Source organism: Cibotium barometz, chromosome 38, assembly GCF_041138505.1.
Source record: "Cibotium barometz isolate CiBa-2024 chromosome 38, ASM4113850v1, whole genome shotgun sequence".
Classification (NCBI taxonomy): Eukaryota; Viridiplantae; Streptophyta; class Polypodiopsida; order Cyatheales; family Cibotiaceae; genus Cibotium; species Cibotium barometz.
Window position 1 is genome coordinate 20,029,210 of NC_141083.1, and position 15,415 is coordinate 20,044,624.

Sequence of the window (15,415 nt, forward strand, 5' to 3'; positions counted from 1 at the left end):
TTGGAGGAGGGGATGGTTGTAATGAAGTAATTTTAGGATGCACATGCACATGAGGGATGTGCCTAGGCACTTGAGGCCTAGAACACATTTACATGTGGAGAATTGGGCATATGGGCCTTGGGACTATAAAAGACACAAGCCCTAGGATTACTATACCTTTTGAAACATTTTGATCTTTTTGACGTATTATACATTATTACCATTCTTGGAGCTTATGGACCAAGCTTTCATGGCTAATTCATATGGAAGACTTTCCATGTTTAGGTGGCTACTCTCTATAATGAGTAGACGTGTGTGTATAATGAGTGCAGCTTTCTTATCTCTCACTAAATTCCTTCCTTGCATTTTGCATCAACATGGATCTTGTTATGTCAAGCACCTCTAGTACCTGCATAACAAAAATGGTTGGGTTACTTAGAATCTATATATTGGTACTAAGCTTGCCTCTAAGATCTAGGCTTCAACATCTTAGGGATCTTCTTAATAATTGAAAGGTGCATAGCCACCAACTATAGTATTCTAGTGACCTTGAAAGCTTTGGACTTGCTTCACATGCTAGAAACATTGGAGGCATGCATGATATGTGTTTATCAGTTCATATATATTGTTGACTGCTTTACCAGAAACCAATAATGAGAGGCTTTGACGTTATGTAATCCAATGAACAGAAGTTCCCCATGCATGACATCAAAAATATAATGACATAGATGTAGATGTACACTTACAAAGCTCGGTTAACCCCCCTGTCCCCAAAAAATATCGCCATTATTTTACAAGAGAGAGCATAAAGCTGATGTACACATCAGAGAAATGTTCCCTGCTAGAGTAAGCTGATTGGCACATAGAAACCCAGCAGTTGCTCTGGGTGAAAGCTTACCAGCTCATAAGTAGATAAACATACGAGATCCTCCTCTTTTATCCAAACCACCTGCAGCATCTTTCTAGATGCCTTATGAAAGACATAAGATGATCACAATCCACATAGTCTACTCCCTTTTATCCTCTTCAGGGCCGTCGTCGAAGCTGAATGCATTACTGTTCACTGGCTTTCTTTCCTTCTTCTCAGGCTTCAAGGTACTCTTCTCAGGCTCCACAGTCAAAATTGACTTCAAAGGAACAGCATCCTCATCATCAAAATTTTCTGCAGTCTCATCTGAATATGCATACCTGTTTCCAAAAACATGCATGCATTAGCCACTAGCAGTACTCTCTCAGCATATCTCTGAACCCTACACAAATCTATATACAACTTACTTTGTGGAATTCTGAGATGGGGCCCAAAGGGCACAGAGCACACACAGTAATGCAAATGTAAGGATATTCCAAAAAGCACTGATTATCCATGCACTCTGCCATTGTTCACCGAAAGGATCTGTGGTCTTGAAATAAAACTGCAAAAGTAAAGGAATCCAGTTAATTCTCAGGGCCTTTACAGGAACTATTTTAATGGACGGGCATGAAAGAAGATGGCCAAGTCCATGCCCTTCCCTTATCAGATTCCCTTGTCATCGGATCACGGCAGCTTTTTGGACAGTCCCATAAAATGAATCATATGATTCAAGTAAAAACAGAATTACGGCCACGGAGCAGGAAAGGAACAAACAAACACGAACAGAGAGTACAAGAAAAATGAGCACCTCATAGCCAATCCAACCCACTGCAACCACCACACACACTGACAGGGTATTTGTGAGTTTCCTGTAAATCTCCAGCTTCGCCACCAATTTCTTTGCCTGCAATCATTTCTTATTAGACCCAAAAAGTAGCCTTCACCTGAACTACTAAAGTAGCTTCAAAACTATTAGCAATCTCTCTCTCTCTCTCTCTCTCTCTCTCTCTCTCTCTCTCTGTGAAATGCAACAGACAGATAGTCCAGCCAGAATCTGAGGGGGCAGACAGATCATGAACTGTACACCCAAGGTCATCAGGAAAGTGCCTGGACCGGCAACATGTTGGCACCTTGCACACGTGATACCATCAGAAGACAGATAGTCCGGCCAGAATCTGGAGGACAGACAGATCATGAACAGTACGCCCAAGATCATCAGGAAGTGCCAGGACCGGCAACATGTTGGCACCCCGCACACGTGATACCATCAGAAAGAGGGCAGAGTCCCTCCATAGAGCCAGACGCCCCCATCCTCAGAGATCCAGGCCATCTTCTTGGCAGCTTCAGATCCAGAATATATTATGGCACCACAGAGTAACACCACCACACGAGGTGGACATTGACATTGATTATGTACCCTTAGGCTGGGGAGGATGACACATGATGAGTTCTCCTTGATTCATTATGCATGCAGGACCCGCATAGCACACTGGCCTGTTTCATTTGGTAGACAGGTCTTTTCTTGTTTCTATGTTTTACGATCTTAGTTTACACATGGATCATATATGGTCTCATGGACCCATTGGGTCTTTAGTAGACATTAATACAACCTCTCTCTCTCTCTCTCTCTCTCTCTCTCTCTCTCTCTCTCAGGTGGCAGTATCCTTGGCATCAGAGACAGCCCCCATGGGACTTTGATAGGAAAGTGCATAAAAGTCACAATCCAGGAGAGGAGGACCCATGTAGAAGTGGAGCAAAAGTGATCCATGTTCCCCCATGCCCAAGTTAAGCAAGGGGATGTCATGTGCATGATTAGGTGAGTACATCGATCTGATGTAAGTCTAGGGCTGATTGGTGTCCCACAAACAAGGCACAACATAAGAGAACAAGGCATCTTGGCACATTTCTCAAGGAAGCGCAATCGTGTCTAGAATCATTTATAAATTGGCAATGATTTTCATACATTGTACTTCAATTTGTCAATGCAGAAAACCAATCTCCCCGAGAGAGAGAGAGAGAGAGAGAGAGAGAGAGAGAGAGAGAGCTAACTTCTAGCAAAAGTACATCTGCCCCATGAAACCAAATCGAGACAAAGAATTGCACTGTGGTAGGAAATCCCTACTGCAATCCATAAAGAAATAAAACTAACTGTTCAAACATCTAGCCATGGTAGTGTGTTGTAGTAATGCAGGAATTGATTAGCACATTAATGATGTCCCATATCATTGTGATACGAGAGTGAGTGAGTGAGAGAGTGTGCGTGCGTGCGTGCGTGCGTGCCTGTGAGAGAGAGAGAGAGAGAGAGAGAGAGAGAGAGAGAGAGAGAGAGAGAGACAGACAGACAGAGAGAGAGAGAGAGAGAGAGAGAGAGAGATGTTTAAGATGTGTTAAGCTTTAAGTAAGCATTTCTGAGAGGGATTGCACCTGGAGTTTCTCAAGGATCTTGGACAAGGACACAAAGATCCAAAGTATGAAGAAAGCGTCTAGAATTGCAACTGGCAGAACAAGGAGAAGTTTCGCTTTTCCTGACAGATCGTTGATTGTCCCTACATTCTCAAAAATGTCCAAAGCTTCAACTGCCAGAAAGTAAGTCACACCAAGGACAACTACCTTCAGAGTTTGGGTGCCCAGGGTGGGCCGAACCACGCCATAGCCCATGGATACTCCCAATATAAGGAGACGAGACACAGTCTTCTTCACAGCCCCAATAGTCACTGCCCAGACGGTGATACCGACCGGTCTGCGGCCAGTTGCATTGAAGTTTGCATACTCGAAGTACCAGAGTGTCACCTCCAACATGCCCAGAGCTATGATAACTGTGAGGTGATTCTGCAACTTTAGCATATCTTTCCAAAACCTTAGAGACTGGAGAAACCATGCCAAGCCAAGTAATATGTACCCCGCGGACATCATGCCGTAGAAATTCAATAGGGGTGCCATGCTGCCAGGCAGGTAGCCAGTGGGGTTTTTCCATATCGTTGTTCCATCTATGACCAGGCCTTTTAATTGTGGATCACAGAACACGAAGAAGACATCGTAGAAACCAGTCTTGGTGATGTTCACACTCTCCGTGTGCATGGAAGCTTCTAGAAGATCTCCTTCGAAGTAGATGGAGATTGAGAAAGGCCAGTTTGCATCCTCTAATGAAGGCCTTATGATGACTTCCCCCTCTTTACAGCCCTCACTCTTGGCAAGATCAGATGTGCAGCAAATTGCATCTGTGCCCCCAACCTTCTCTCTGTCTGAAACCTCAAAAATAATGGCCTGGATCAGACCATTATTGACCAATCCGCTGCTGGAATGTCCGGCAGCAGACTCGGCTGTGCGTTTGAACTTGATAGAGTCAAATCTGCTCAGAAAAACAGCCGCAATCACAACGCTAATAATACTTCCAAGGAGACCAAATTGAACTCTTCTAATGTGGGATTAAACCATGGTCAGCTACCAATATTACTTCAATTGTGGTTTTGAACCATAGTCAGCTACTAATACTACTTAAAACAAGGGATTAAACGATGTTCAGCAACTAATACGACTCAAGGCCAGCAGCTAATAGTACTTCAAATGTGGGATTTAGACCAGGATCAACTGCTAAAACCTGTACAGATGCGAGATTTAAACCAAGATCAACTGCTAAATCTACTTCAGATGACAGATTTGAACCAAGATCAGTTGCTAATATTAGGGTCAAACAAGCGATAATTCTCAAAGAGAAATCCTGATACTAAATGCATTGTGAGTCAAACAATATCACATAGATGATCCACTCAGAAACATATAAAATAAGGGGGGCAAATCCCCTCTTATGGTATGAATTGTTTAGGGATATCTCCTCTTATAAAATGAATTGATTCATGATATGAAGATTAAACTGATTAGGGACAAACTGATTAGCACTTAACACTCACTTGATGTAAGATCTACCATTTGCAACACCGCCTGTTGTTGCATCGGAGGTTGAAGCGTGCATCCCTTCACTGCCTCCATAGAAGAGAAACCCATTCTGACTGACTACAAACCGCCCATTAGAGTATTGATGCACAGAACTCTGGACCCTTTGCAAAAGGGTACTGCTGAGGGCGACCCAGATGAGAAAAAAGGAGGCTGGACGCTGCATCATTACTAAGAACCCAAATTTGTGACCAAAACCCACTTCAGAAATGAATGAATTCTGCCTTCTAGGCCTTCAATTGCAAGGACCCAACAAGCCCAATGAGTAAAAATTGACCTGCTTAGCCTTCGCTTGCAACAACCAACAAGCTCTCCTTGAATTAGAGGCTGAAAATGGTCTACTACATGCAAGTGCCCAACAAGCCCGTCAGGTGAAACTAGGCCTATTCAGCCTTCAATTGCACAAACCAACAAGCCTTGCAGGCGAAAATGGGCCTCTTATGCATTTGATTGCAAGAAGCCAACAAGCTCTTCTTGAATTATGGGTGATTTCTGGCCTTCAAAAAAAAGTAGAGGGGCGATGAAGCAGAGCTAAGCCTAATGGATAGCTAAGCAGGCAAAATTAAGGGACATTGAACACATACACACACACACACAGAGAGAGAGAGAGAGAGAGAGAGAGAGAGAGAATGAGGTGTCTGTCAGATGCGCAGAGAAAGGCTTCATGGGAAAGAGAAATAGCCTTGATCTGCATATTTCAGTTCATGCAAAAGTTGAGGAAACTTCTTATTCACACGGGCAGCCCCGTCCGTGTCAGCAGTTTTGCTGTCTCAATTTTTAACCCATACAATACTTGGGTTTTTTTCCCCCTAAAATTTGTTTAGCCTTCAAGAGGGTATTGAGGGAAATTTTCGCCTCTTTCATGGTTAACCTTACATATCTCAAAATGAGGAAATGAGGAGTGCCATATCTTTTGCTTATCTTTTGCCCATCTACTATTCTAGCATAATCTATTAAAGAACTAAAAGAGCATTTCGGTGCCCTATTTTAGGCCTAGGTACATATATCTCCATGCTCATTTTTCCACTTGTTTTTGGTGTAAACTTACCTTTACCTATACACTCAACTTAGGCTTCAGAAGTTGGGCACAAGGGTTCAATACTCAACCCTTGCCTCGCTCCCCTCCCTCCCTTTCTACACCAACGTCCTTGCAGTACAAAAAAAAAAACTTGGACTGATTGCATACTCGTTAGCTCGCCTATCAATGATGGATGGGCAAGATTGCACATCCAAATTCCCTGGGCAGAGAGCGGTTTGTATATAGCATGCTTAAGAGAAGAGTACAATCGGTTATGCTTTTTTTTTAAAGCAACCTTCATGTCCAGTTTTGGCCAACTAGATCATGAAATACAACAATGTATGGCCATCTGAAAATACATGGAAGTCTGAAAGTTTTTGCTTCAAATTGGATAGTGGCCCAATGTTACCTTAGTGTTACAAAAAAAAGCATCCCTTAGATTATTTTTCAAGCCTAGATTGAAAAAAGCCAGTTGAAATATTTGCTCACCTTGAAAATACCAATTAAGATTTTGGAATTTCAGTTATGAAATTAATTGATGTGTAGATCTTTGAAGGAAAAACATGTAGCATATAGACCTCTCCTTATTTTGACTAGTTAGGGACAAAGTTTTTTCCAACACGAATATAGCCGTCATTAGTTTGAAGAATAATTCAACCGTAAAAAATTGGCCTACTTCACATGTATCCTCTACCCATTTGTTGGATACAATATACAGAATGTTCTACCAATTATCCTTGTAAACTCTGAAGTGTTAAATCAATTGAGTGCATCTAGACATGTATGCATCCTTGCTCAATCCCTCACACTTCTAGCATCCTTGATGCATTTGTAATGATAATACCAACTAGTAAGGTTTTGGCACAAAGGAACCTTGTCTGGACACCACCACTTAAAGGATATAAGCTTGTTAGGCGTGTGTTAGAAGAGCACACATACACAACATACTTTAGTTGAATCTTGTCTGGATATAAGCTTGTTAGGCGTGTGTTAGAAGAGCACACATACACAACATACTTTAGTTGAATCTACTCAAAGGACTTACTTGATTTTACATGAAAATGTAGAAGAAGCCCACACTTGTGTTAATGTAAGACTTGCTCAGCATAACCTAGGATTACTTAACACCCATTTTGTTTTTAAATGAAGTTTGAAGCGCTTACTTTCAATGTGCAATTAAGATACACACTTTTAAGGGCATCATATTACAAAATTCACCTCTCTCTCTCTCTCTCTCTCTCTCTCTCTCTCTCTCTCTACATGTGCACACATGCGTGTATGTGTGTGTGTGTGTGTGTGTGTGTGTGTGTGTATGTGTGTGTGTGTATATGTGTGTGTGTATGTGTATGTGTTGGGTCTAGTGTTACGACACAATCTTGGCTCGTGCATGGTGAATATTTAAATTGGAGTGAGATATTGTGAATCTACATGTAAAAAGACCTTCCAAGTTTACCATCACTCTATAAACTATGAGTTTGAGGGTGGCCCTCATCATATAGGGGTTAATATGGTCCACAAATATCCATGACAACTTTCAAGCTTAAATAAGGCTGCTCTCCGCACACCATCACACATACACCTAAGTGGCACACAAATCTCATACTCTTTAGAAAAGTGGTACTTCATGTTAAGCTTTCCATTGCTCACAAGACTTTGTCCATCTTCATGGACGTTAAAAGATCGATATCATCATTATTAGCCTCACCTAGCTTGGTAACATGGTGGATATTGATGTGAGTTTATGATTGGTATAAAACCCAAAGAATCTCTCTCTCTCTCTCTCTCTCTCTCTCTCTCTCTCTCTCTCTCTCTCTCTCTCTCTCTCTCTCTCTCTCTCTCTCTCTCTCTCTCTCTCTCTCTCTCTCTCTATATATATATATATATTTCTAGATGAAATGTTTCCTCACTAAACCTATACAAGAGATATGTTGTATTCAATTGGTTCAAACTTTGTTTTTATTGATGAGTACAAAACCCGTTTAAACTTTGTTTTTATTTAGTACAAAATTGGTTCAAACTTTGTTCTCATTTACTACAAAATGCACACAATTTTTTTTTTTTGCACGTCAAGCATTCAAAGGTAAACTTTTGCATGTGTTTCTCTTTAAAATGAAGTATTTCAATGCTTTGAATACTTCATTTTTAAAAAGCTATTGCATCATTTTTCCTTTTTGTACTTGCATGTTGTAAATAACTAGTCTTAGTCTTCACAAGTAATCAATCATATCGAATCTCTTTTTCTAAAGCATGAAATTATGGTATTCAAGTGGGATACCACATAGGATAATCAAACCAACATGGAGCATATCATATCCATAAAAACCTTTCTCTCTCTCTCTCTCTCTCTCTCTCTCTCTCTCTCTCTCTCTCTCTCTCTCATCGTCTCTCTCTGTGTCTCATATATAGTATTGAGGCACGAATTGAATAGAGTCATCAACAAAAGAAAAACTTGGCACATGAATATAATAAAAAAGATTCCTTTTTAAAATGATCTTGTATCAAGGCCTTTTTCTCTTAGTGATGGTAGTTGGGATTACTCATATGTCAGGGGTTCAAATGACACATGCACTCAAGATTTGCATGGGCCAAAGTGGAAATTTGTCACACAAGCTTCATATTAAGGCTAGGAGGTTCCACTCATGTAAGAGCATCAAGAGCTTTGAGTATAGAGAGGGTACATGATGCATGAGATTGAGAGTGAGGGGAGTAGGCTATCCTTAGATACCTAATACACAGTGAGATTAGAGGCCACAACCACTACCTATTCATAGATGGGTTTGGTCCTAATTGAGTCATGGAGCATGTGGACCAAAGATGCATAGCACCTTTCTTAAAGAGACTTGCATGCATACTTTGAAAGAACGGGTAAAGAAGGTGTGAGGACCATGTCCATAGATAAGAGAGAGTGCATTAGGGGATTGTTGGCATGTTTCGTGGACATATGTTCACAATCTTATCTGTCACACAAGATAAGGTTCTCAATGACCTTTATACCTCGCACACAATTAGCTTGGAGTCCTAGCAAATCCATGCACAACCATATCCCACGCGTTCTTTCTCAAATAAGTCAAGGGATTTGTTGTATTACACTAAAATACCAAGTTCATCTTATATTTCTTTGTTGTTATATATATTTTTTAAAATAATCTATGCATCTTATATATTGTATACACATTGTAACTCTTGGTCTCACACATCCCAATTTGGCCTTTACAAATGTTAACCTCTCTCTCTCTCTCTCTCTCTCTCTCTCTCTCTCTCTCTCAATCACAAAGGTGAAGGAAGTGTCATTAGGCTAGGAGAGCAAGGTGATTGGTTAGTTATATGTAGTAAATACATGACAAAGGGCTCAAAAGGGAGTAGGTTAGGGTAAGGAATGGGGGAGGTGAAGGGAGGAGGCTTGAAAGGTGAAGGTGGAGGGAGGAGAACTAAAAGGTTGGTGGTTGGGGAGGGCATAGTAGTTAGGAGAATGAGATTAGGTAGAAATGCAAATGGGTGGATAGGTGAGAGAAAGAAGTGGGTAGCTAGGTCATGGGTGCTTAGCAAGGGGCTCATGGAGCTAGTGGATAGAGAGGCTTGTAGTGTTTCTAGTATGGTTTTGTGGTGATCTACACATGACACCCTTTAGTATTTACATCTAGTTTAGGGCTACCTATATTGTAACTTAGTAAAAGGGATTTGATGAAAACTTTTAGTAGTTCTCTATCACTTACCTACACTAATCGCTTCTTTTAGTAGTTCTCTATCACTTGATGAAATTTTTAGTAGTTCTCTATCACTTACCTACACCATTAACTTATTTTAATCATGTTGAGATTATTGATGTTTTCATAACCTTTTTGAGCTCTTACCTCTGCTCATGCACTATACCTTAAGATCTGTGTTGTATTCTTATTGTATGCCTTTCTTCATTCCATATTAGCCATTCAAAAGAGTCTTAAATTTCATTCACAACCAGTTGTGTAATTCTTCATCATGTTCCACCACTTTCTTTTATAAGGAATGTGTACATGCTTTGAGATTCTTGACAGAACTTGAGATATACCTAGCATGGTTGTGTATGCATGGGTACATGCATATAATTCTCCTATGATTATGTAGAATGTGATGCAGTTTGTAATTACCAAGTATATATGGATGCACATGCTTTGCAGATACATATTTGCACATCACTTTGTTGATAGTTGTAGTGCTACTAAACACATGTACACACACTCAGATTGGATTCATGGCCGTAGCTACCATAAACTTGGTGGCCGTAGTGGTCTTTGTGCTTGTTAAATATCTTATCTCTAGATAATAATAAGCATCTTGGGAGTATGGCAACTGTAGTGTTCTGTTGTTTGACAACCATAGTGTTGTGTTATTTAACAACCGGAGTGTTGTGAACTTGGTCTGTAGAGATGCAAGCGCTCGTGCGTGTGGTCCATAGAGACTCGTGCCCTCTTGTGTGGCTTCTCACACACCAAACAATTTATGCTTCGCAAGAAACGTGAAATATGTTCAAAATTTGAACATGGACCCAATGTGGAACTAATCTTTTGTTGCAAAGATGTCTGGGTCAAGTAGATTTAAAGATTCATGGTGATCTTAAAATTCAGGGGTTCGTAGTAATCCTAGGCTCAGAACAGGGGATTTCAGGTATGTAAAACCTAAGTTTAAGGACATTTACTATTTGGGGTTCACATGTTTAAGTTGAGTACATAGTTGCTCCAGTTTAGGTGGAACAGGGTTAGATTCCATTTGCTCGATAAATTTGGGAGAAGTACATGACATGTAATGTCATCTTGGAAAATATTAGTGGTAAATATCCTCATGTTCATTTTGTAAGTCCGTAAAATTTAGAATCCAAGTGGTTGGAGTTACATGTAGCCCAAGATTTATCGGACTAATCTATAAGTATACTCCAGAGTGAGTATTGTAGAATTTTGAGACAAGAATTTTAATCTCCTAAACGATGAACACATGGTTAAAATTTGTGCCTTAAACAAATGGTGATACTTTGCATCAGTCTTTGTTCGAAAAAATAGCTTTGAACTATTTAGGGTTTAAAGAGAATGTGGGGCAGAGGGAGAGCTTCAAACCCTAGCAAGCAAACACACACACACAAGAGAGAGCAAGACACAAGAGAGAGATGGATAGCTGAATTTTCTTCTATCTTCTTCTTCTCTACTCAACCAACATAACATAAAGATAAGAGTACACACTATATGGGTTAGTACTCAACTACTAACATACAAGGGTCGGTCCATAACGTGAACCCAACTAAATGAGCTGGCGCTATAACTATGCCAGTCTCTAGTAATCCAAAATGGTTGTCACACAGCCTGTCATCCCACTGGCCGCATATCACCTATAATCTCACCAACCATGCTAATGGTGTAGATGTGGAAGCTATCAGCCAGGCAGGTCATCAATGTCCGTAGTAGCACTAGCTGAGCTCGATAACTCAACACTCCCCCTTAAGCTCAACTCCCCACACTGCACTCCAAGTAAGCTCCTAAACCTATGGAGCTTCTCTGTGCCCAATGCCTTCATGAAAGATGCCAACCACCTGATCCTCTGTGCTAACATATACTAGATCTACATCTCTTACTGGAACTTTCTCCCTCACAAAGTGATAATGCACCTCAATGTGCTTCGTTCTAGCATGATATACTAGGTTACTGGCCAACTGTATGCTACTCATGTTGTCACAATATATGACAACTGCCCACGGGCTCTCCCATGTCACCAAGTAACTTTTGAAACCAAGCTACCTCACAAGCTGTCATATAGTAGCACCCCTGTACTTTGCCTCTGTACTCGACAAGGCAAATGTTGGCTGCTTCTTACTGCTCCAACTCACATCAGCACTCTGTTAATCCAATTCTAGAATTAACAAGAGCTACCGCCATTATCTTCCATCAAGGATTCACGGTAGATACACTAAAGGGTCATACATTCAAGATATGAAGCAATAGTGTCCAAAGCTACAACTTGGATGGGCGCTCGTAATGGTAGGACGGAGTATTTTATGGTGATTTTCGCTTCAAGAGTGTGTGGTAGCAAAATAGGATGAAGTCCTAAGTGATGTACTTCATGGATATATTATGAGATTAGTCATTGGCATTAGGCCTCTTATGAGCCTAAAGTGCCCGACCGGCCATAGTTTAAGTGAGTGTGAACACTTATGGCCATGTATATAAGTGAATTTCTGTCATAATATAACATCCTCTCCCATTGTGCAATTGAGTCTTGCTCTTGCTAATCCTCTTGCTAATATCTCTCCCTAATGCATGCTAGTGAGTGTGTGTGAGTGAAGTGAGGTGAGAGGAGGGACGAGGACCCGTAGTGCAACGCGGTGGTGTGACAACGCTCGCGGGAGACGCGGTGGAATTGCTTCTCAAGGAGTTGTAGAGCTTGGAGACCTCAAGGGTTACGAGCTCGGCCATTGGAAAGATCCTCATGCCAGTTGTTGCGGGGTTCGCCAAGTAATCTCTTTTTGGATGTGTTTCAAGGAGGGTTAGGGTGAGCCATAACAATTTTTGGCACCATTTTCGAGGAGCCATCCCTTGGCTTTTTCCATCATTTTGCCTCTAATCTACACATAATCCATTGCCCATTATCTTGATTAACGGTTTCCCATGAAAAAGATGTGGATTTAATGGTGATTTGTGTGAGACTTAGTGTAGAATAGGTCTCTTTTTTGTTTTTGAAAAGAATGCTTTTTGCTTAATTTTTAGATTCATTTGTTGTTTTTGTTGTTGTTTTGGTGGTTTTTCATGTTCTTAGGGCTTGCACATAGTTTGTATTAGGCTTAGTTCACATCCATTACATCAAACAATGCAATAGAATGTAATTTTTTAGTGAATATTAGCTCTCTTTAGCTTAAACATAGAACTAAGATCATTAATTTTAGTTTAATTCTGTGTTTTTTGTTTAAATTGTTTGGATTAGAGTGTTAGCAAGCATTAGGAGTAGCTTAATCTTTCAAAAAATTTCTTAAAATCATAAAAATACCCTTGAATTTGACTAATTTCTCTTAATGAACTGGTTTTTGTCATTAAGGGTGATTAATCTTGTACAAGAGGCTAAAATTTTAGAAAATGTGTTAATTGGGGTCTAAATTGGTCATATGAGTAGTCGAATTGGGGTTTTTGAGTGTTTTGAGAGCATCTAGATGCATCAAAACACCTAATCACATCAATTTTTTGATTAATCGGAGAAATTTGACTCTCTTTGCTTAAATTTACCTTAAAAGAGGAGACTATAATTAAGAGTCTGATTAATCTCCTAATTTAGATTAATTTACACATTTTTGATGCACAAAGATTAGCATTTCCTTGCTCTATCCAATGATGTGCTCAATTGTGTGAATTAATTAGGGATTAATGGTTAATTAGAGTCCTTGATTAGTGTAAAAGTGGGAAAGATTAGTGAAAGAATTAATCTATAATTAGTCTTTAATCACTTTTTTTACACAACTCATTAAGGCTAATGAGCATTCAATAAGTAGATGCTCATGAGTTGTCAAAATTGTCCATTTTGGGGGTCATTTATGAAGGGTGTAAGGGGTGTCATTAAAAGGTTCACTTTTTTTATTCCCCCTTACTTTTTTGGGAAAATGCCCATACCCCTTTCATTTTAAATTCCCAAAAAGGCAAATTCGTATTTCCCACTAGACTTTAAAAAAATGAATTTATATTCCGTCAAGTCCGGTTCACAGCGTGAAACACTCAGTGTTTCACGACGTGAAAGCCTAAGGTTTCACGCGTCCCAAAAAAATGAATTTAATATTCCGTGAAGTCCGGTTCATGGCGTGAACCATTTTCTGCACTTTCACGCAAAAAAATGAATTTAATATTACGTGGAGTTCGGTTCACAGCATGAACCTTTTTTTGCACTTTCACGAGAAAAAAAATAATTTCAAATTTAATATTCCGTGGAGTCCGGTTCACGACGTGAACCATTTTCTGCACTTTCACGGCGTGAACCATTTTCTGCACTTTCACGAAAAAAATAAAAGTAAAAATTCAAATTTAATACTCTGTGAAGTCCGGTTAAGGACGTGAACCGTTTTTTGCACTTTCACAGCATGAACCATTTAATTCTGCACTTTCACGAAAAAAAATCGAATTTAAATTCCGTGGAGTTCGGTTCATGGCGTGAAAAGGGGTCCCTCGGCAAAAAACAACTCTGGAGACTCTGGAAACCACCCCTGTTTGGAGGCCTGTATCTCCTAAACCGTATATCCGATGAAGATGCTCTAGGGCTCATCGGAAAGCTGACATCGAGCTCTTCGACTTTGGACTCGGTCATCCAAAGTCATAATCGACCATTTTGGCTGTTGGAATTAGGGTTGCAGGAATACACACACAACTTCAAGAAGATGAGGAAGCTTGAGCACAACACAGTAGTGTATTATGAGTGCCAAAAATGAAAGATAACAAGCCCTAGAAGATAATGGGCGTATATACAATGCACGGGGGAAAAAACCTCCTAGTGAGGGAAAAAGTGCCCCGGCGGTCCTAAGTGTGTTCACACACATCACTACTATAATATGGTAACAAATCCCCCCTGGAGTGATGCGGTGAACAAGAGCTAGCACTCATGTATAGGGAAGTGTCTAGCTATGTGGACGAATCCACAAAAGGGAGTAAGCCCAAAGCTTTGCGAAAAGCTTCGAACTTCTCACGAGGCAGAGCCTTTGTGAAAAGGTCTGCAAGGTTATCCTGTGTTGGCACATAAGCCAAACTGATCTCTCCTGCAGAGAGTCTCTCCCTGACATAATGGTAGTGCACCTCAATGTGCTTCGTACGAGCATGGAACACTGGGTTCCGCGCAACTGCCAATGCGCTCTGACTGTCAGTGAAGATGGTGGTGGCAGATGGCTGCCCAACACCCAAATCAGCCATAAGGCGTCTGAGCCACACACACTCAACCGTAGCTGTGAAAGCTGCCCTGTACTCAGCTTCACAACTAGAAGTGGCCACAGTAGGCTGCTTCTTGCTCAACCATGATATGCATGAGCTTCCAAGCATGAAGCAAAAACCACTCGTGGACACGCGTGTGTCATAACAACCAGCCCAGTCAGAATCTGAAAAAACATGTAAATCTGGCGGCAATGATCCCCCCTTGGGATAAAACAACCCAAGATGCCGAGTACCACTCAAATAGCGAAAGATACGCTTCACTGCCTGCCAATGCTTAATGCCTGGGCTATGCATAAATCTGCTCACCTGTGAGACTGCAAACTGAATGTCTGGCCTCGTAATGCATACATAAATGAGGCAACCAACAGCTGTCTGATAGAGTGTGACATCAAAGTGATCTCCAGCATCATGAAGACTCAACTTCAAACCTGTCTCCATTGGAGTAGCAATAGGCTTGCAGTCTTCAAGGCCAAATCTCCGCAACAATGTTTCAATATACTTTGTCTGACACAAAGCAATACCTCCATCACACTGCTTAAATTGTATCCCCAAATAATGATGCAAATGCCCCAAATCTGACATCTCAAAAGAGGCATTCAAATCAGCCTTAAAATCAGCAATATGACTCTCATTTGGTCCTGTGAGCAGCATGTCATCGACATAGAGAGCAATGATTAGATGTACACCATCCACACGTTTAAC

The 15,415-nt window shown here is 40.7% G+C and overlaps 1 protein-coding gene across 1 annotated transcript; it reads right to left on the minus strand.

The window, feature by feature from the left end:
• Positions 1-682: 682 nt before the first annotated feature.
• Positions 683-5,480, minus strand: LOC147616437 (uncharacterized). The gene is made up of 5 exons (XM_086777515.1): positions 4,738-5,480; positions 3,254-4,178; positions 1,638-1,733; positions 1,255-1,391; positions 683-1,167 (listed from the first exon to the last, which is right to left on the minus strand). Exons 1-5 carry the CDS (start codon positions 4,947-4,949, stop codon positions 987-989), a joined length of 1,551 nt encoding a protein of 516 aa, XP_086633641.1. The 5' UTR covers positions 4,950-5,480; the 3' UTR covers positions 683-986.
• Between the last annotated feature and the right edge of the window lie 9,935 nt (positions 5,481-15,415).

Excerpts from the sequence above, each read along its gene's own strand:
- LOC147616437 (XM_086777515.1), bottom strand. The coding sequence starts at position 4,949 with ATGATGCAGCGTCCAGCCTCCTTTTTTCTCATCTGGGTCGCCCTCAGC. Across the intron at positions 1,734-3,253 it reads AGATCCTTGAGAAACTCCAG|GCAAAGAAATTGGTGGCGAA; the intron begins GTGCAATCCCTC and ends AAATGATTGCAG. Across the intron at positions 1,392-1,637 it reads TGGGTTGGATTGGCTATGAG|TTTTATTTCAAGACCACAGA; the intron begins GTGCTCATTTTT and ends TTACTTTTGCAG.